We start from the raw sequence: 21,482 nt of genomic DNA, 5'->3' as shown, positions 1-21,482 counted from the left end.
ACCCCCACTATACTGTACCAAGCTCACTTTGATATGTGGACAGGAGGAACTGGGGATCCAACTACCGATCCTGTGATTAGTGGACAAATCCCATTAAAAGACCAAAACATTGCATTGATCCCAGTAGCCATCTAGCTTATTTCTCTTATATCTCACTTCTTATTGCCTCTGTTAAAAAACACAACTTGTTGTTTTTACCCTTCAGTTATGTTAAAAAACAAGATGTAATGTGTTAATGACTGAACTGTAAGGTGTTTGGTAGTCAAGTTTCTTTTGATTTACTTTGGAGAGAACCAGCCTTAAAGGTTCCCTCATGCTAAGCTAAGCTAAGCTTATTTTTCTGCTGGCTGTAGTTTCATATTTTGCATCCAAAATGAGATCAGTATCCTTCATTATGCTGAACAGACAGTGCGGTTTATCATCAATCAATTCCCCATATACTGTCCTGTCAATACTTAGTATTGCACCAAATGTGTATTCATCCATGGTTTAAAATAGTCCCCTTCAAATGGACTATTTAATTCTGTTAAGTAATGTTTTCTAAAACCTACAGTGTCAATCCATTGTTGTCAGTTGAAATGTACTACTTGGCCAATACAGCAGCAATTAAATAGCCACAGTGTCACAACAAACTTTTCCTGCCAAGGTATCATAAGTCAGGTGCAGGTCCTACTTTAACCACTCATCAATCCAGGGACTTGAACCAGCAGCCCTTCAATTAGAGGCCTATTTCTCTGACCGACAGGCTGCCACCATCCCACGAGGCCGCCGCTGTTGAAGTTTCACCCTTCCATTTTCTCTCCTTTTTTGTCCTTGTGTGATGATTTATTAAATTGCCTTTAAGTAAGACTGCAGATTAATTAAAACACAGTCAATTTAATTTCCCGGCGTCATATATAAATTTGCAGTGGTAATTGAATCCCCTACTCCGCTTTTATATTGTAACCCAGCAGTTACAAGGGAAGATCCTCATCAATTACTGAGAATCACAGTCAAAATGAAGAGGAGGTGAATGCACAGTTGTCCGTTCCAGCGCTGCTCAGTACTGGAGAGTCGAGTTTGAATCTGTTTTCCTTTTTTTTTTTTCCTGTTTGCTGAAAGAGCCGGGAATTGGATGACTGATCAATAATATCGGATTTGTGGATGGCATGTGGTGCAGCTGAGTCCAGCATGAATGCAAGGTTCTGATGAAGGGCTTGCAACACAGACAGCTTTGAATAGTGGATCAGACATGCTGCTTGGGTGGAGCTCTCATTTTGTATAACACAGACATGTAAAGAACCAATGTGCAGAGACATTAATGGAATAGCGATTAGGGCTGTTGTTGTAGCAAAAGGGTAATTTGGTTAAAGCTGTGCAGGCTGCTGTCATGTATTGAAAATCTGTGTGGGATCAATATAAAGATTGGTGCAGGCGATGTGAGAGAGATTGAAAAGAGGCTGAAAATAGATCTGACCTGTGGTAATTACGACAGCAAGCGAGGCGTTTGTATGTTTGAATCAGGTCTTGGCCGGGCTTAAAAAACAGCCCTTCATTTCAGGAGGAAGCTCTATTTGTTTGCAAGGGTGTATGTCAGGTTATTGGGTCTCTACACGTGACTCACCCCCCTTCCCTCCCCTCTCTCTCTCTCTCTCTATCCCCTCCCTCTCGCCCCACTCCCTCACTGGCGCTCTATAGCCGTTGCAAGCGTATTGATTATTTCAAATACTGATTATCTAAAAGGCCTTCTGCTACTGTAGGCATTGGATTTATTTTGGCTTAATTATTTATGGGCCAGGGCTAGCTGTAAGTATTACTGCTGTGAGATCATGAAGGATTACATTGTTAATATTCAGCAGTGTATTTTTATTTATGTACACTCTAAGCTTTACTGGATGAGCGTTGGCAGGCTCCCTAAAGTGCCGTCTCTCTCCACTCTCCTCCTCTCACCGTTTCTCTCTCTTTTGTGTGTTTGTAGAGGGAGCTAAACTCTGTAGCGTCTGAGCTGGCTGGTCGACAAGAGGAGAGCGAACATTCCCACAAGCACCTGGTAGAGCTGAGTAGGGAGTTCAAGAGAAATGTCCCTGAGGTGAGTCTAGCACCCCCCCCCCCCCCATCCCCCCCTCCATTCTGTCAACTCTATAGTCTATGTGCCGTTTTCCTCATCTTCACATCAGCAGGTACTCACTGTCTGTGTCAATGCCTCTGCTCGAGCCCCCGCATACACCTTTGTGCAGGGAATTATTTATTTAATTTGTATAATCTGCATTAGTATGTATTAAAGATGCACCCCCAACCCCCCCTCCAGCAGCCCAGTTAATATTTGAATGCTGTGGCCTTGCGTTAGCCTCTGGCTGGGTGTGATGTGAGGCCAGGGGCCTCATTTACAAAAAGGCAGGCACAACTTTGCTGCTTTCTTTCAACTCCAAAGCTAAAGTGTCAGTTTATGAAAAAAGTTATCTTGGCATCTGAGTTGGCAGCTGATATTGACTTCCTCCAAATATCTGTGGTGTAACATGAACAGGTGTCTCTGGAAAACCCTTAAGGAACAGGACTCTGACTAAACACAATCTGATGAATGTTAACGAAGATGAGGAGGGTGCATCAGCCCTCCAACGTGACTATTAAGAACACACTGTTCATACTGCTTTTTAGCAAATATTTTTATTTAAATGTATAGTAGAAAATGCGTACAAAGAGAACAAAAGTGAACATTTTTACATTTTAAAGGATATGTCGGCATTTTTCAAGTCTGTCTAAAAACAGGTTTCTCACAGCTCCTTAAAGTCTTTAAAAGCATTGAATTCATTCATCTTAAATAAAACCTTAATTGGTGTTAAAATGTCTTACATGAATCAACGCTAAGATATGGAAAGTAGGATTTTTTAGGAAATAGGAAAAAAAATGAACTAATTCATTGCACAATTTGCTGTAATTAATTCCAATGAATTGCTTTTTTGTCTGTAACTTATAATAATGGATATTTGTCTGTAGAGAGAAGACTGGTAACCATAGAACCATAGGGGCTATTTCTATTCAGATATCTTGAGGTGAGGATGACCCATTTAAAAACATTGAAGCATTATTTATCATGATAAGATGACATGGTTGGTACCAGTGGATTCCTTAAATCCTGTAGTTTCATATAAAACCAATATCTTCACTATCAACATTTATTTTTTGTTCAAAATTAATAATTATAATAATAATAGTTAATCGCAAGAAATGAACTTGTTCATTTTGACAGCAGTAACCCTTCACGTTAACGTCATGCAGATCAGGGTAACTTAACCAACAACATTCATATTTAGTTTGTAAATATTCCCTGTACCCTGGACGACAGGGGGATGTGAAAATTAATTTTAAAAATTGGCTATTTAACCAAGATTTTGCAGCATTGTTGAGAAACTGGTACAAGGCAGTGCATATGAGCCGTAGTGTGTTTTCCTGCACACAGTTTATACAGTCACACTCACCATGATAGGAATAAAGGCAGAGGGAGAAACTCAAAAAGTTATGTTTTAATAAACATTTTGGCAAAATTATCCCCAACCGTAAGTAATTTATGTCACTTCATGTGTCTTTTGTTTCTTCAATTGTGGTTATTGTAAAAGTGGTCTTTAATTCCATTCCAAGTGGCATTAAAAGTCTTTAAAAAGTCTCAAATCTAACTTGGCTTTAGCGGAAGGAACCCTGTTAAACAGGCCCACAGGCCCATACATGTAAGTGCATGTCCAAGAGTTCTTGGTTGCTCTAGTTGCTGCGAAGAGGTCGCTTTCTTATTCCAATGAAAGAGATACAAAATCCACAGTCCTCGTTCTTTGCAAACATGCAGTCTAAAGTTCAGCCCAAGCTAATATGAGTCTTCAGCTGTCTTAGTTGGCCAAATTAAGTGGCTGTCTTCCAAACATACAGTTTTTTTGGTACAAAATGTGTTACTTTCCCACTGCTGCAGCTTAGAAAGGAATTCTTTTCTAACGCTGAATATTATCTGCAGCTGAACTTTAGAATGCATATTAACACAGAAGGAGGTCTGTGGATTTTGTTGCCATCCACTTTAGAAGGGGACCTCTTTGTGGCCAGTATTAACAGGAGGGACAATTACAGCAACCTGTAACTATGTACGTGCACGTGTGTGCATGGGAAGTCTTTTTAGACAGACTCGAGAAAATGTGAAACTATTCTTGAATGTTCTGCACTACTCCTTTACACACATGTTCACCTGATCAGCAATGCTCAAACATTCTAAAAAACATAGTCTTATCCCACATAAATGGCAGATTGAACTAATACAAGAACAACTAAGTAGACGTGCAAGTGGTGCTTCTCAGAGCCTTATCCTCCTGTACTCCACCTCCCTGAGCAGGACTCATCAGCAAAGTTTATATTGAACTTAACTGAGAAGTTATTTTATGTGCAACATCATGGCGTCTTTTACACATTTATGTCTCTGATAACTGCAGCTGATGATATGTGAGCGTTCTCCTGCTTAATACTGTAGCTGTGATAATATACTACTTAACTACAATTTGAAAAACATTATGTGTCATTATTTATGTCTTGATGTACTCTACCATTTTAAAACCACATTAGGAACTGTATTTTATTTTCTGTGCTTTATATTAGAATGTGCCAAGACCTCATTCCACCTTACTTTTGTAAGGCAAAATGGCAATTAAGGTGGATTGGAGTGAATACATGAAAAGCTTAATCTATGAATGATACAGATATGATTTTGTCCTTTTTTATCATCTTCTTTGAAATGATCATCCATTGACATCTAAGCTGAAGTCAAAGAGAATATTTTTATATTTTATAAATGAGCCCTCAGGCTATTTGCTGTGGCTATGCTGCCTGTCTATCTCAGCCTGAGTATGTAGTGTGGTGCTGTAATCTTGTCAGTATAATACAGGCGTTTAAGACAGGATCAGGCTGTCACCACTGGCAGCACAATCCCCTTACCTGAGGCTGTGGGAGCTCGCACAAGTCTGGATCTCTGAGCTCTAACGCAAGCTACTGGAAAGCCCCACTTTTCAAACATGCCCACTCAAACCCTTTAGGTTTAACCACTAATACCCACACCCCATAGCAACATACCTCACTTACACACACATGCTGTGTAAAAGGAGCTATGGAGAGAATCCATTAACATTAAAGCTTTTCAGTCCTTCTTATGGAGCTGTTTGTGCCTCACTGGGGCCAATCTGAGTCTTAAACAGGTGGAGCATCTGCAAAATAGAAAATGCTGATACTGAGTTTACTTTTTTGGTCTGTGCATAGGAAGTCCGGGAGATGGTGGCACCTGTTCTCAAGAGTTTCCAGGCCCAGGTGAGTCACATGTCTTTGCAATTAAAGATATAGATATACAACCCTGATTCTGAAAGCTGTGACGCTGCCTAAAACATAAATAAGTGCAATCATATTCAGCTATTCACTTTTCACATGCAGAACTACAGTACATACAGAAATGTTAATAGTTTTTTTTTTAAATCAACTAACAAAATGCAAAGTGAGTGAACTGAAGACCTGTCTAAGACTTTTGCACAGTAATGTATACTCAAATAAAAACTACACAAACACAATATAATTAATGTGCAAACTGATCAACTTTATTGTTTATTGTACATATACACTCATTTTCAATTTGATGTCTTCAATGTGCTCCAAAAAGTTGGGACAGGGACATGTTTACCACTGTGTAACATTGATATCGATGTCGCTCAGCAGCCACAACATCCATGATTTCCAAAAACAATTTGAAATGTGGACTCGTCAGACAACAACACACTTTTCCACTTTGCGTCAGTCCAGCTCAGACAAGCTCAGGGCCCAGAGAAGTTGACGGCGTTTCTGGATGTTGTTGGTATAACTTGCGTTTTTAAACTGTTGGATTATTTGCCCTGGCAGTTTTTCACAAAGTGTTGAACCTCTTCTCATCCTTGCTTATAAACAACAGAGGTTTTGGAAGATACCCCTCTCATACCACATCATGATACCATCACCTGTCACCAATTAACCTGTTAACTTGTGGAATGTTCCAAACAGGTCCCAGTCGTGTTGGCCCTATCTGAACTTTTTTTAAGTGCATTGCTGACATCAATAGGCATATATTTACAAAGATCCATGAAGTCGATAGGGTAAAACATTAAATATATTGTCTTCGTACATTTTTATTATACATTAAATACATGTCAAAAGGGATAAGCAAAGTATTGCATTCTGTTTTATTTACATTTTCCACAGTGTCCAAACGTTTTTGGAGGTTGTATGAAACATTTACAGATTCTGCAGAATAAAACATAGACAGTCTGGAAACGGCTAAGTAGCATTTTTATTGATCATTGCAGAAGCTTTTTCTGCTCCACGTTCTAATTTACTGACACAAGAGACACTCATGCTGGATATTATATGTACATTGACCAGTGCAGATCAGTGTGCCTCTGGAATGAACGATTTGATAGATAGGGTGAGGAATCCATGGCATACTTTTCATGTTACTGCTCATCTGGTGCTTATTGACTGATGCCTTTTCTGTCAAAGTGAAGTAGCATCTATCTGCCATTAGATGATCAGATATCTGGCTTCTCATATTTTCTTGGCTGAGACAAGCCCTCATTTCCTGTTGTGATGGTGCATTCACCATGCCCCCTCTGACGTCGCCATATTGAAAAAGTCATCTGATACCTACCAAGACTCTGCTCCAGCCATTAAACCAAGGTCATAAATCACATTTGTGAGCTGCGTTATGGTCCGCAAAGCAAAGGCTTATGGAAATGATACCACAAATATGTTTTCAGTCTCGCTCTCCCCTCTAAACTCCCGCTCAGCGCTAACCTGAAAGCCCTATCATCGGTAAACATGAGAACACTCAGCATGGATTGTTCAGTTCTCTTGGAAGTGATTATTGGCAGATTCTTTTTAATGCTTTATAATTGACTATGCCCAAGCAACCGTGCTCCCTGGCAGGAGCTATCACATTCTTCAATACTACACTCGCGCAATACTCTGTGCTTGATTTGTGTGCTAATTCAATTACTCTCACTGTAAAGTCGCACAAATATCAGAAGCACCCTTCCATATCTTTATTGTGCAAACAGGAACCCACAGGATTAATTTAAGCACCATTGATGTCTGACAACTGGGAGTCTAGAGATGTTTCATAGTAGATAAAATAGATGGCTGATAATGAGCGATGATTTTTTTTCCTTGTTAGCTGCAGGCCTCTCTGGGTACCTCTTGGTCTCTCTTGTGTAACTTCCACAAGCTTATGTTCTGCACATTGATAAGTAAGCCAGCTTGTGGTGGAGAAAGCCTCGGCTATTTTTTCATCTCGAGGTGCAGCGAGCAACTCGGCACGCCATAATAATATAATCCTCTGGTGTTTTCTGATACACTTTGACCTTATTGGTAATGTCAAACAGCTTGCGGAGGCTTGTGAACTTTACCCAGCAGTAGTCTGCACGACCTCAGTGTAAGCTGTGGGACCTCGACCTGCTGCTGCAGGGGGAGAATGTGAGGAGAAGGTGGAGTTGGATGTGCTTGTTTGGCTGTGTGGTTTGGGATAGACTAAAGCTCCCCTGCAGCTGCACTGTACAGGTGGTGAACGATAGTCCTGGCGTGTGTGTGTGTGTGTGTGTGTGTGTGTTTGTGAGAGAGGATGCATACATGTGAGAAAGAACTGGGTCCTTGCTTCCAACCCCCCCCCCTCCTCCCATTTCGGAGGCCCAGAGGAGTGCCTCATGGTATTTGGACCCTCATCATGCCACTTCTAAAGGAGAAGTCGGCTCCTTTGAAGTGTTTGCGACATGACAGGTTCTCTTTCTTTTCTTTTTCATTTCAATGTTCCCCACCCACTTTCTCTCTCTTCTCCCGTCCAATCTCGCCTTCTAATTATCGCTAACCAGGCGACTGATTAGAAACACGTTGCCGACCTAGTTTTTCCGAGGAGCTGGAGGAGGAGAAAGGGTTAATCCCAGAGCTGGTGGCTGTCATTGGTCGCTTCCCTCCTTCTTCTCCTCTTTTTCGTTCTGCTCTCCTCTTTCTTTCCCTGGAAGTTTGCTAATGAGGTCCCGTCAGAGCTGAGGAGAGGTGTTAATTTGGCCTTGTGAAGTAGGAAGGAGATTAAGGACAGTGAGGAGCTGAGTTTACGGCTTAAAATACACCGCTGTCCTTATTAATCCACAGGGCCCTGGGAGACCGGCGTTTTTGGTTTTATAATGAACACTGTCTTATAATGAAGGTAATTTTAATAAAAATTTACGGAGAAGAAGAGGAGATGGTACATGTCTCCATGGTCTCAGGCACACCTTAGGGGCTGTGGGATATGACAGTTATTTCTCAAATAACTGATCGCTGGAGAGACGGGCCCGTTGGACCACACCGTTCACGCAACTTTCACACAAGCGCTCGCCGCCATCTGAACGCACAGAAAGCAGCTTTCACTGAGACTATGTGAGCTTTCTCAATGCAATTTACACCTCCCTCTCACTTTAGAGGGTAAACTCCCCTCAGGATAAACCTTTGTGAGGCGGAAAGAAAAAAAAACAACAGTGACTGATTTCTTGAATGTTTGTAGCCCTTTTTCTCTTCGGGAGAGGCAGATTCCTCTTCGCATTCGGCCTGTACCAATCTGAATATCAGACCCAAATTAACCAGTCATTCTATTTTTCTCCTCTCCTCTTGATGTCGTTTGGTGCTCTCAGAAAAAGAAAACAGCAGTATGGGTCCCTAATTACTGAAACTTGCTTTACAATGATAATCCGTGGAGTAATTTAGCGTGCACAATGAGAGTTGTGGTGCTTGCGCAGATGGAGATTCTGATAAATAGTTTGTAACGTGTAATTAGCAGCTCTGCCGGTTACATACCATTAACCCCTCAAGCTCAGGAATCATTATTGGCCCTCATTATCAAGCAGCAAGGTACGATCGAGCTGACTAGACATCAAAAACATCAAACAGCTATTAAAGTGCTGCGAACTGGGGGCCGGTGGACACCTGTTTATGAGTCTAACTGTGCCATTTCTTCCCCTGAGGTTGGGAAGTGATGATGTGGGGGAAGACAATGTTTTTATGTATGTTGATGTTGTTGCTTGTTTTCTATGAGGGCACGGGAGGTATTTCGACTATACAGCAGCTTTTTCTCTCTGTGAGACCGAGTAAATAGATCTCAAAATGGCTGCTGCTTCTCACCTATACCTCTCACTTCTCATGTTTAGGGAGAAAGAAGGCAATTCAGAGGCACATTTTGTGAGCTCTCTGTTCCGTTATGTTTGTTTGCCCTTGTCAGACAGCACATTGGAGAATGACAGGAAGAATGTACAACAAAAGTCATAGCAGTTGGATTGCCGTGACCTTTTCCCTCTCATTTATCAGAAACGTCTGTAACCTAAATCCAGTCATGTACAGCTCATGATTCGACCAGAGCCATAGAGTTGAAGTGCCCACGGTGCCTTGCTCTGAGCTCGCCCGCCATGCAGCGAGGTAGGCAAACACCGTCTTTGATCATCCATCGAGAGACGACCAGTTCTTCCTCCTTTTGATTAATTCCTGAAGGAAATGATAATTTCTCTTGAATGTATGAATATGTTATGAATAGTGGAATGAATCAAAGAGTAAAGGATGATAATTAATTACAGCGCTATGATAAAAGGCTGTGGGTGTTATGACGCAAGCTTCCTCCGTGTCATTATGAGAGGCTCCGTAATTACCTTTCTGCACGAGCCAGCGCTCCTGGCGGTGCTGGCGGTGAGAGTGCCGCTCACTGAGTGAGTCTAACGGTCATAAAGCTTTTCCCTGCCTAATTGTCTGAGGGGCTCTATGGCACTTTCATAGATGAGGGACTGCGCCGTTAGGAAAAATGCTCTGCGACGCTACAGCTTTTCCAGCTCAATGAAGACAGATCTTCATCATGGGCTAAACCTTGCGGTTATTAGGTACAGATTGCTTGAGTGGATGGCTAACTTGGGAAGATGGGGTCGGAACAAGTGAGCAGCAGAGTCATACAGTGTGATACAAAAGCTGCTTTTAGACTACATACATTTTAAAAAGGAGCTAGTGTTGATTGCTGTATATATTGTACATTATAGGCTCATATTTCTGTTCCAATAAAGCAGATCCCTGCCTTACAGTTTGTTCTGAATATTCCCTTTGTGTATTATTCATGCCCTACCTTATGTAAGGGGCATTTACGACACCTCCTACTCCTCTCACTCACTCCCACTCTCCCATCCTCCCCTGCCTCCCCCTGGCTATGACCAGACTGCTCCATACTGGGCTGACGAGGTATCTCTAATGCCTGTCTCCTGCTCGGCTGTCTCAGGCTCATTGAGCAGCAGGCCAGGCCCAGGATCTCCAGGCCATTACCTATTCACAGCACGTCCAGGCCTCTAGCCTATTGTGGGGAACATAATGGGCTCCAGGGCCATGTAAACCACCGGCTCTCTGCTCCTGGTTTATCACTTGTGTCCTCTTCATACTAAGGAGAGGGAAGGAAGGTGGGAGGCAGGAAGGTAGGGAGAGGAGAGAGAGACAGAGCACAGGGGAAGGGGTGTGGGGAGGGGGGGGCGTGGGAGTGTAATTGGACATTAGATAATACCTTCCTTGAGTCTTTTACGTCCTCTGCATCTCCAGAGGGTGAATGTCCTCGCCTGTTCTCCACATCAGTACAGAAAAGCTGCTTTGACCCAAACTCAGTGCACCACTGTTCACTTACTGTTTCAGTCTTTATTACTTTAAAGTTGACTTTTATTGATTATGATTAGTCTAAGACGAGCAAGCTTCTATAAAGATATTGGATCAAATAGTGAGTGTCCATCTTATCTCTGATACTTCTTTTCATCTAATGCGGAAGTCCATACATTGACAAATGAACAAATAGCCCAGTCCAAGGCTTTTTTTTAAATTTTTTTTTACTTATTTTGAAATCAGTACAGCTTTTTGAGAGGCAGGCTCAATTTTACATCAGAAAGCCATTCAGCTGACCATTTACATGACCATTTCTTGTAATAACTGTTTATTGACCTAGTTTGATGTCAACACTTTTAAAGTGAGCAACTGACACATAGAGGAACAGTGGCCACTGTGGTCACTAGGGACAACTACAATAACATTACAGTTAAAGGAATAAATACTGAAATGTTTTGAAGACTGAACTAGAGCCTGACCGATATGTTGAGATATAATATTGGTCAACCGACATGTCAGTTTGGCTGAGAAAATAATTTTCACTTATCTCGCAGCTGTATGACTCCACTGAATGTGCAGCAGTATGTTGCTAGCTAGCAAGGGCTCAACAGAAACACATGCCAGGTTGCCATTGACAACCACTCTAAGAATTTGGACACAGTCAACAGCAAAACTTGCAGAAATGTTTCAATAGAGATAGTAATATGCCTGTATTATATTGGTGATATAAAACAGACATCTGTTTTATAGACACTGGTGATCAAAAGAAGTTGTTTGACTGGGCGAAAAGTTCAACTATGTACTATATACTATAACAGTAGCCGTGTTTCTATTAAAGTCAAATTTAATTTTAAAGTGAAATTTTTAAATGTCGCTTTAAAGAAAATGTGAATTAGGGACGTTTCCATCAACTGGTTTAGATCTAATAAACAAATCTGCATAGCTCGTGAGTGATTTGAAAGCGCTCGAAAAAACAATATGCGCCCGCGGATGTTTGATTTGCGATCGCGTGGGTCTCATTACGAGTGCGCGATTCATGTCAGTGTTCTAATCCCATATAAAACGCGTTAATGTTTTTATATGTAAGAGGAATAATGTGTCGCAATAATCTTGCTTTAAAGCTGTAAATGGAAATGTAGAAGATATCTATGAATGAAAAGCTAAAAACTCTCATATTTAATATTAAAATACATGTTGGTCTACAGTGTTTTTGAACACAACTTTTTTTTTTCAGGAGTTTCTGTGAAATGCCATCAGTCTGTTTCTCAGAAGCTCAGACAGTAACTTCTAAAATGAAATGTCATCAATTCAGTAAATGACTACATGAAAAAAACAAAACAGTGTTTGGGTGGCAGTGTTTCACCAGTGCTGCGCCATATTTCAACTCCAGATTGGGCCTTTTGAAGAAGTTTAATATATCTGACTGCCCTTGTTTGTTTCCTGCGTGGTGACTGATTGTTGTGATTCTGCTGGGTGTTTTTATGCTGAGACGCCTCAACCTTTCCATCAGCCTTCCCAGTGTCAGTCTTATCCCTCCTCTGCTGTGCTGTGATCTGATGGTGTGTGTGTGTTGGCGTGTTTGTTTTCCTGTCCTGACTGATGCCCTGTCGGAGCATCCCAGTTGGGTGTATTCATCATTATGGATGCGTGTTTAGAGCCAGGGATGCACACCAGGTAAAGAAGAGAGGGGGGGGGATGTTATAAATAGGCACTTGGCTCTCTAGCCATGTGGAATTGATGAGTTTCAGCACATTCTGCTCTGCAGTGCCAGGTTTAATTTCTACCGTCCTGACAGCACAAACCTCAGAGCCCGGAGACGTCACGCCTGACTGCCGCTGCTGTGCAAATGTTAGCCATGTTTGAGGATGGACGCACGCACAGTGCCGACTGCACCGATCCTATTGGGCGTCTGCCTGGGTGTACATCCGCTCCTCTAAACCCCTGTCACCTTAAGAGACAGGCAATCACATTCCCCTCCTGACCCCTCACCAAACAGACACTCACCAGCAGCAGACAGTAACTAATCTAAGAGGCAGTTTCTGAGACCCAGCTCGCCTCAGTCTAACATGGTCAACTACTTGTTATGAGACAGGTGAGCGCCTCCCTCCTCTGCTCCCTCCAGGCATCCTAAGTCAGAGAGCAGCAACACTAGCAGTAGCACTGTCTCTGAGATGCTCCGACTCCTGGCTCACTCTCAGCTGCTGGCAAGAGCACAGTCAAATTAGCCAATAAAAATGTGTGAAATCGGTGGCTCAGCGCCGGCGAGGACATGCCAGGAGAAATAAACATCAGCGCTCGTACAACCAGGAAAAGCTCATGCGAGGAGGAAAAAGCGGAACGGGGAGAGCTGCTCCGCCAATTCTACGGCGCGATTCTCTGATTTCAGGCACAGAATCAGAGCCGCACAGACACAGTCAGAGAGCAAAGTTGTTTCTCCGCTCCATTGAGCACCGAGACCCAGCTTCAGATCAAGCCTGTGGCAGCACAAGTCAAAAGAACATGAGCTTCTGTCAGAGGATACACAGCCCTCATGTGCTCAAGTGATTTAATTCCCTCTGTTCATCTGTGGTGTTCCCCCCTGCTGAAGCCCGGGAATACCAGTCTTCATTTCACATGATGCTCGGCTGTGAAGTTTAATTTCAGCAAAATCTAAACACGCTAATTAAATATCATAACTTTCTGAAGAAGGCTCTTGTTAAGGCACCTGAAATTTTAATTTAGACTTCAAAAGAGCGAAGACTTTAAAGCAAATCTATTGTTTTTCATTTAGACTTGCAATTTTCTTTTCTCTGCAGTACTGCAGTACGTAGTTATGATTGATCTGGTAATTAAAATATGCAGAGAGGGAAAAATATTAACTGCTCCTTTTTTCACTTTTTTTTGTTTTAGAAAACAGCCGACACATTTTCCTTCTCTTTCCAGCGAAGATAATTAAATTTTGCACATTGATGTTCTTTACACAGCATTCATCGGCCTCATTATTTTTCCATTTTCATCTTTCTGGTGAGAGATCGATAGATTGATAAAATGATGGAGCCTATCTTAAATAATGCAAGCGGAGAAAAGTTACACTTACTTTGCTGCTGGCTAAGTGTTTGAACTTTTATTCTTCTTTCAAATTGTATTTAATATCCCATGAAGGTAGATCGTGCAGTATTACATGTTAGTGTAAATCATTTATTCTCAATTTTGCTGTCCCTCTGCAGAAAAAGATGCAGCTCGTCTCCACTTTTAGCGGTCCTATGGTATATGGGATGATGCTTGTCAAGGCTAATATCCTAAATGATAAAGAAACTGGCAATTCAAAGAAAGACAGCGTAAAGTAGGCCAATTAGTACCTAGAGAACATTTTGCTAGAAGAGATAGCAGCTCCAAATGTCACATGCACGAACATTAGGACCGATTGTTTATAATATGACCTGACAGTTTGGGTCTCTGTAATATGGGATTAACTACAATACTAATTAACATGTGGCTCTATTAAAACAAGCAGCTGCAAGTGAAATAACTCTCTTCCAGGGAGGGGCACATCTCTTCTGATGTACACCGCACATTAAAGCGTTGCTTCTTCCCCACAAATCAAATGTGTTTTTACACTTTTAAGAGATCTGCTTGTTTTATTCTTATTTTACACTGGAAGTACGACGTCCTAAATCACACCCGCTGCCCTTAAATATCTAAGCCCACACATCAGAGTGTTCTTTGCCTTTGTCACAAACAGATATATGTTTTAAAGTCCCACTGCAGGGCTCTCTGTTTCATCTGAGACATAAAGTGGCCACGGTGGCCTGAGGAGAGTGTTAAACACATCCTCAATTAAAGCAAAGTAACTTTGCATCTCCTCGTGATTTCTCCTGCAGTCCCTGTAATTGGGTCTCAGTGGATTTAGTGGGGAGAGTTCGGGCTCTTCCACTGGAGTGAAGGGCTCAGCCTGGAGTGGGGCTGGGGGGACAGCCAAAGGGAGAAAAGCTGCTGGTCACAGGCGCTGGATGCTAGCAGCTGGCAGGAAGGAGCAAGAGTCAGCTGCAGCCATATGGGAGGACATGTGGACTCAGGGAGCTCCACCATTGAGTCCATACAGAGAGCCACTGTTAACCAGCCAGTATACAGGAGAACTCTGAGTGAAACACACATGCATTGGAACCAATTTACTCAGGTGTTGTACAATGTTGAGGTACCTGTACTTGACTTGAGGACTTTATTTTATGCCACTTTATGGTTCTACTCCACTACATCTCAGAGAGAATTATTGTACTCCACAACATTTATTTAACAGCAATAGTTTCTAGTTATATTTCATATTACAATTTTCAATTAAAAAATGACAATAAACTTATAAAACACAACAGATTGGTAAAGAATGAATCCGTGTTTTCTAATCTCTTTGGCTTGTGACAAACCAGAGAAAAGGCAGAGTTTCGCTGGGACCAATATCCATTTCAGAGGGGAAAAAATCCCAGATATATTTCTGAGCTAAAATGAATCTTACCTTTTCTTTGGGGGTTGTGCAGCAATTTGACTACACAAAGGCACTCAGACTGCTTTCTTAAACAAATAATACATTTTATCAACATGTTCTAGAAGTGAACACTCTATTAAGAATACATGAAAATAATAAAATAGTCAATTAATAATATCAGCCAATTGCTGACTATCTAAATAAAGAATAAATAAATAAATAATAAAATAGCTATATGAAACATTTCTAACATTCTCTGCATACATAACCCGTAAAAAAGGTTATTACATTGGTATATCAGAAAACATTTACATGAATACTGATAATGATATGTCTGTGATTGGCCAATATCTGCCAATAATATCATCTGACTGATATATTAGTCAGGCTGCAGTTAGCATTTCTACTAAAGAGTGATCCCCTGTTTATTTCCTAGGTGGTTTCATGTAAATAACTGTTCTGAGGGCGAATTATCCAATATTTCAGAATATAAGCAAAGCCTATTGAAAGTCCCAAAAATGTATATTGAACTTTTTACTTATTTCTGCCACATTCTGCCTCTTGACCCCTATAGGGAACAGTAGACTACTGAACTGTATATAAAGGAGTGAAAACTAGCTCCACCTCCACCAGATAAATTCCTGCTGAAACATTCGTGCATACCAATTTAATAATGTATTAAATAATAATATATCACCCACAGTATTTTACTGTGATACTTAAAGTACATTTGCTACTAATACTTCCTTTACTTTTAATGAAGTATTTTGAAACTGTTGTAATGATACTTTAAATGAAAGAGCTAAGTCATTCATCCATTGCTGTTGGTTACTCTAACAGAAATATTTATTTTCATGTCTGTGGGAAACATGAATCAAAATGTATTCAGTAGGTTTTTGGATTCCCTTCATATTATTAAATACATTGATTATATTATCCATTTAAGCAGCAGAGAAATTACAGAAATGATATGTGATCTTGGGACAACTAAGATGTAAATTGTGCATAAATGCACATCAATTTTTATATGTTATCAGTGTGTCATAATAATAAACTTTATTTATACTGCACCTTTCAAAGTAATGTCAGGTGCTTTAAATGGTGAAACTGTGATTAATTCAGGAATCGAATATTGATGTTACATTCACATATTGGTGATAAAAATAAATATAATGTAGGCTAAAATAACTGAAAAAAAGGCAATATCTGTTTAATGGTCTTCTTCGAAATAGCAAACCTTGGATGCTTCCCTGGGTCGTGTGTGTGTGTGTGTGTGTGTGTGTGTGTGTGCGCGCGCGTGTGCGTGCGTGTCTTCTTCTGGAGAGACATGTGAAGGACAGCCGAAGGTGCGGTGCGATCCAGTGATGGGCTTGTTTTATTACATCTCATATTGAGACCAATCTCTGTCCATTCACCTGAAGGACAGCCAGCTATTCCCTAACTAAATTAGCCAGCCGCTGTGGTGTGAGAGGGCCTCCACAGGCATGCTCTGACACACACACACACACACACACACACACACACACACACACACACACAATCACACAATCACACAGACTGGTTCAGTCAGTCACGCAATAATGTGTATTTTTTCGCCCCCTCCTCTATCATGCAAGAAGTCACACTTACATGCATAATCGCATGTCCCGTCCCTCACTTCCTCCATCTCTCTCTCTCTCTCTCTCGCTCTCTCTCTATCTCTCTCTCTCTCTCTCTCTCTTACACACACACTCCCCTGTTGAAGGCAGTGGATGTGGGGTAATTGCAGTCATTGTGGCAGGTTGCGTGTTTGTGCCCCTGTCAACAAGGCCTGCAGACCTCCTCCTTGTGGGATCATGTGACACAGGACTCAGCCCTGTAGCATACCTGACTCCACTCAATCTATCTACCTTTAATGCAGCAATGCATGGAGTTTTAGCCCACTGTGGCTGGGAGGGTGAACGTTCTTTTCATGCTCTCTCTTCCCTAATGAAATGTCTTTTGTACAGTCTGTTTTTTTTATGTTCACTCACGGCGGATGTTCTAATGAGGCAGAGCCTGAAATAGCAGTGGGGCTAGCACTGCAGAACTATGACATCCCATGTGAGAACTTGCCCAAATCACAGTGGCTGCAGCCGTGCGTCAGGTTTCTTTATTTATAACCCGTACGGAATTGTCCTACACTCTGAGCATATGGAGGGTTATGTAACGCTCAGCATCCAATAGATAACCACTAAAGTCAGGTCCTATATATAAAGCTTGCTGAAGAGTTGTTTCTGAGGCTTCTTAAGATTGATTTAGCGCTCCTGAGTGTCAGCTTCACAATGATGTAACAAGAAGAATGGTTATTGTGAAGCAAAAAAAAAAAGAAATCTTCAGCATTCCTGGCAATTCCTTTAAAGTGTCACTTCATGACAATGACAAAAACAGGTTTCTCACTTACCTTTAGAAGCCTGCTGGTAGTTTTGGTTTTATTTTTCCCACGTTTTGAAATATATATCTCTGATATTTCTGCCTCCACTTAAACACAGCAGTGGAAAAACATACTTTTTTAATATTCAGCATCAATAGCAGCAATATTTAGCATGTCTCCAGAAGCAACATCCCCAATACTCCACAAAATTCACTGTGTGTTGTGTGGATCAGTGGTTCCCAACCAAGACTAGGCTAGGACCAATGGGCCATATTATTGTTTATTGCTGAAGGCTGACAGTCATTGATCACTGACCCCAACATTTAAAAGCCCACTGTCCTGACCATTGTGCTACTGTAATGCATAACGTTGGTGATTTGTCATTGAGTTGTAGTGCTTGATTAATACATATTTTTGCAGACTGGCTCTCATAAAGGGCCAGGTGGGTGCATATTAAAAAAACATGACGGCGCATCACTCATGGGGAGGAAAAGTAAGAAAAGAACGGGTGAGTAGGTGTGACTGGGTTGGGAATGGGCTCAATAGTGCAAAATATAAAAATAGCAAGTTATATCCAACATACATGGATGTAAAAAAGTATAAAAGAAAGTATACAAAAAACAATGATAACATCATCCATTGTGATGTTTCACTGTGAACAGCGTAAAATGCCAATTCGTCATTCAACCCTGTGCAAGATGAATTATCAGGCGTCAAGAGAGCTAAGAGAAAAACAAAAAACCTTTCTTTTATATTATTTGTTTCTTTTGAATTGCTGCATAGTTTGACCTCTTATGGACTCTTAAGTTTACTTATATGAATCAGTCTTAGAAGAGAAAGTCACTCTTTGAACTAATACAACAGCTTACGGCTAATTGACATGCATTATGTGAACAGTCTTAAGTAGATATGCATCAAAACCTGGACAAAAAAAATGAAAAAATAAATGTAATACCATGAAGGCATCAACATTTGTAATTGTGGTGAACTGCCCCTTTAAGAAATATTAACAAATGCACTTTGAATGGTTTAATTTTGACAATAGTTGCTTGGATATGGAAACAACATCAGCTCTTTGTGTGAAAGGGATCTGATCTGATTCGCCCTCATTCACTCAAATTGAAATGCCACCTCACGCCTGTCACATTGTATATGAGTCATCAGGCAGGAAAGCTGGTCATTACAATCATGACATCAAATGCCTGGCAGCAGAGGTCAATCAGTGTACATTAACCAAACAGAGCTCATTTGTTTTACAGCTTTTAGTGGCGTGTTGGCACCAGCGTACATGAGCTTTAGGCTGGCATCCAGCGGGCATGGAGGACCTCCCAGCAGAGCGGGAGCAAGATGGGCCTCGGCCAGACCTCTAACTGACGAATATGAAGAAGACAGAGAGTGGGGTGTTAATGTGTCCCCTTTCCCCCAATGTTCAACCACTCAGCTGATTTATGCAGCTGAAATTAACTCCTTTACACTGGGCATTCATAAATACCTAAAGGGTTTTAAAATGATGGTCAGGTCACTGCCAGAAAACATTAAGCTTTCTTTTTTGTTGAATATAATTTTAGGAAAGTCCTTGGTCTTCTGTCAAGTCTCCTTTTTCCTCCCTCTTTTTGGCCATGACACTTTTAAATTCTTGGGTTGGCTTGTCAAGAAATTGTGTAAAATAACCATACTGTACTTTAGAATTGATTATTTTGTAATGTTGATCTTCCATAGGCTGCAAACAAAAACGGCTGTCTCACATGAGACAGCACTTGAGTTAAAAACAAATAGCATTTTCTTCCAAAATGGAGGCTTGTAGTTTTCTGTCTCAGGTGTCACAGGTTTGCCTCCTTCAGCTCTGTATTTACACCTTAATTCGGTCTGTCCTAATAAAGTTACACACAGACACCTGAATTTTGCAACATTATGAAACCGTGCAAAAATCACATGAGATCACACACGAGAATAGCTACAGCTGTAAAAACGGTTTTGCCAGATCTTTACTGGTGGACACATTTCTGCTACCCCCAGTACAGACAAACAGTCCAAAAGATCACTCTTAACCCTCACCTGTTCCTAATTATAGCAGATGAAGGCACATTTCAGTGGCAGTCTGGTGATCTGTCATCGACAGGCCCTCTCCAGTCTGGCTGGGAGTGATATCTCTCTGTAAAATATGTATGACATCAAAAAGCCTTAAAGGTTATTACAAATTAATAATGAGTAGTGGGCCGAGAGCAGTAAAAAATAGCCTTCCCTTGGTGTCGTGTTTAAATGTTTAATTTAACATTCTCCAGTATGGATGTGGACTGCCTCCCAGCAGTATGTGCAGGGCCCTGAGGTCTCAGCAATCTGCTAGGGGTCTGGAACATACAAACCCAGACCACCGGGCTCACATGTATTAAGATTGACATCCAGATGAGACTGATTCATGCAGACGTGAATGATCATCCGTCTGGAGCCGTCAACTGTTATCTTGAAAAGTGCCGTGCTTCTCTCTGTGCGTCTCTAACAGCATACCGAATTATAAAAACACTAAAGGAAGCAGTTTTACTCGCATCAAGCGCAAATTCTCTGTAGACTCCGAGACATAGAAAAGCTCTTTCTGAGTGTTTCTCTGAAGCAAGTGGAATCATTGGCCCTGAACCCCCCTCACAGTAATGTCTGAAGACACTGTACAAAATTGCCTTATTTATGCCTGTAATGTAAGCTGTCTGTTCTGGTGTCGCTCATTCTCTGTGGAACCGATGACGGTGGCAGCCGAGTCTGGAGTGAATTTGCCGGGCGACTACCTGGGAAACATCAACAGTCATTAATTATGTAAAACTCTTCTCACAGTGGGAGCAGGGAGAGCTGCATACAACTGCAGCGCCCGCTCCTATTAGACTCAATGTACTCTACAATGAGCCCCCACTGCCTGGGGGCGTGGAGGGATTATCAGCCTACCGCCACGACCCCCCATAGAAAGACACACGCGCTGTACAGTACACACACATTTACACACGGTAAATGTGACGTTCTATTAAGTTCTGCACCGATGTATGCTTGTGTTTAGCTGAGGAGGAGAATAACAGGAATCTCTGTGCTGTCTCTCCTCCCTAGTCACCCCATCATTCACTTCTCTCCTTCGCAGGTCCTGTTAGCTCTTTTTTTCCCTCTCTCCGGCAATTGTCTGCTTTCCGGCTCTCTCACTACAATGAATGAAATCGGCAAATCTGACAGGACAAATGATATGCCATGTTTGTAAGGAACGGTGGGTAAAGGGTGCTGTTTCATTGTTGATAGTGCTGCCACCAACATCGCCCAGGTCCGCTACTTGGAACCAAATTACCCGCAAATCCGTGCTGCGCCGGGCCCTACCTGAGATCTTCCTCCGAGCACTGCGATTGACAACAGCAGATTTATCATGCAAATAATGGACCTAATTTCTGCACCATGTGTTTCCAATCCATCTTCAACAGACGCAGGATTGTTTGGCAGACTTCAAGTCGTCTCCACAGCGCTCCGTTCCTCCATCAGCTGCGCTCTTCTCGCCGTGGTTCAAGGCTCGTTCATCAGTGCTGCTCCTTTTAGCGGATGCGGCTTTGGCATGATGTTCCTCCATGCTGAAACAAAGGCAGCGCTGACACCTGTAATTAATTAGGCTATTATGCATTCCGCAATGATAATTGCCTCACTGGAAAGTCACCAGCCTTCTAAGAGGGAGAGAGAGGAGAGGTGGATGGAGAGCGCTATCCATCATAGTGGAGCGCTCTCTTCCTCTCTCTCTCTCCCTCTCTCTCCCCTTGTGTCATGCTGTCTCACCTTGACTAGTGTAGGCAGGGCTAGAGAAACACTGTCAACATGTGTCTGAGGGCGAGATATGCAGCTGTGCCTCCCCCTTGCCAGGGCTGCTCCACCAGCGGCCTGCCAGGGTCCATCCACTCCAGGGCTTTGGCTCACATTGGCACAGTTACCCATGACACCCCATCTGTTGTAGCTTTG

The 21,482-nt window shown here is 41.8% G+C and overlaps 1 protein-coding gene across 1 annotated transcript in view; it reads left to right on the top strand.

The window, feature by feature from the left end:
* The window catches only part of cux2b (cut-like homeobox 2b), a 100,113-nt gene that overhangs the window by 37,172 nt on the left and 41,459 nt on the right, over positions 1 to 21,482 (top strand). The window contains exons 2-3 of the mRNA XM_059336928.1: positions 1,958 to 2,068; positions 5,260 to 5,307. Coding sequence (XP_059192911.1) covers positions 1,958 to 2,068; positions 5,260 to 5,307 — 159 coding nt within the window. The remainder of the gene's footprint in view (positions 1 to 1,957; positions 2,069 to 5,259; positions 5,308 to 21,482) is intronic.

The sequence above is a fragment of the Centropristis striata genome, chromosome 7, assembly GCF_030273125.1.
Source record: "Centropristis striata isolate RG_2023a ecotype Rhode Island chromosome 7, C.striata_1.0, whole genome shotgun sequence".
NCBI classification, from domain to species: Eukaryota; Metazoa; Chordata; class Actinopteri; order Perciformes; family Serranidae; genus Centropristis; species Centropristis striata.
This window is presented reverse-complemented; position numbering and strand designations above follow the sequence as displayed.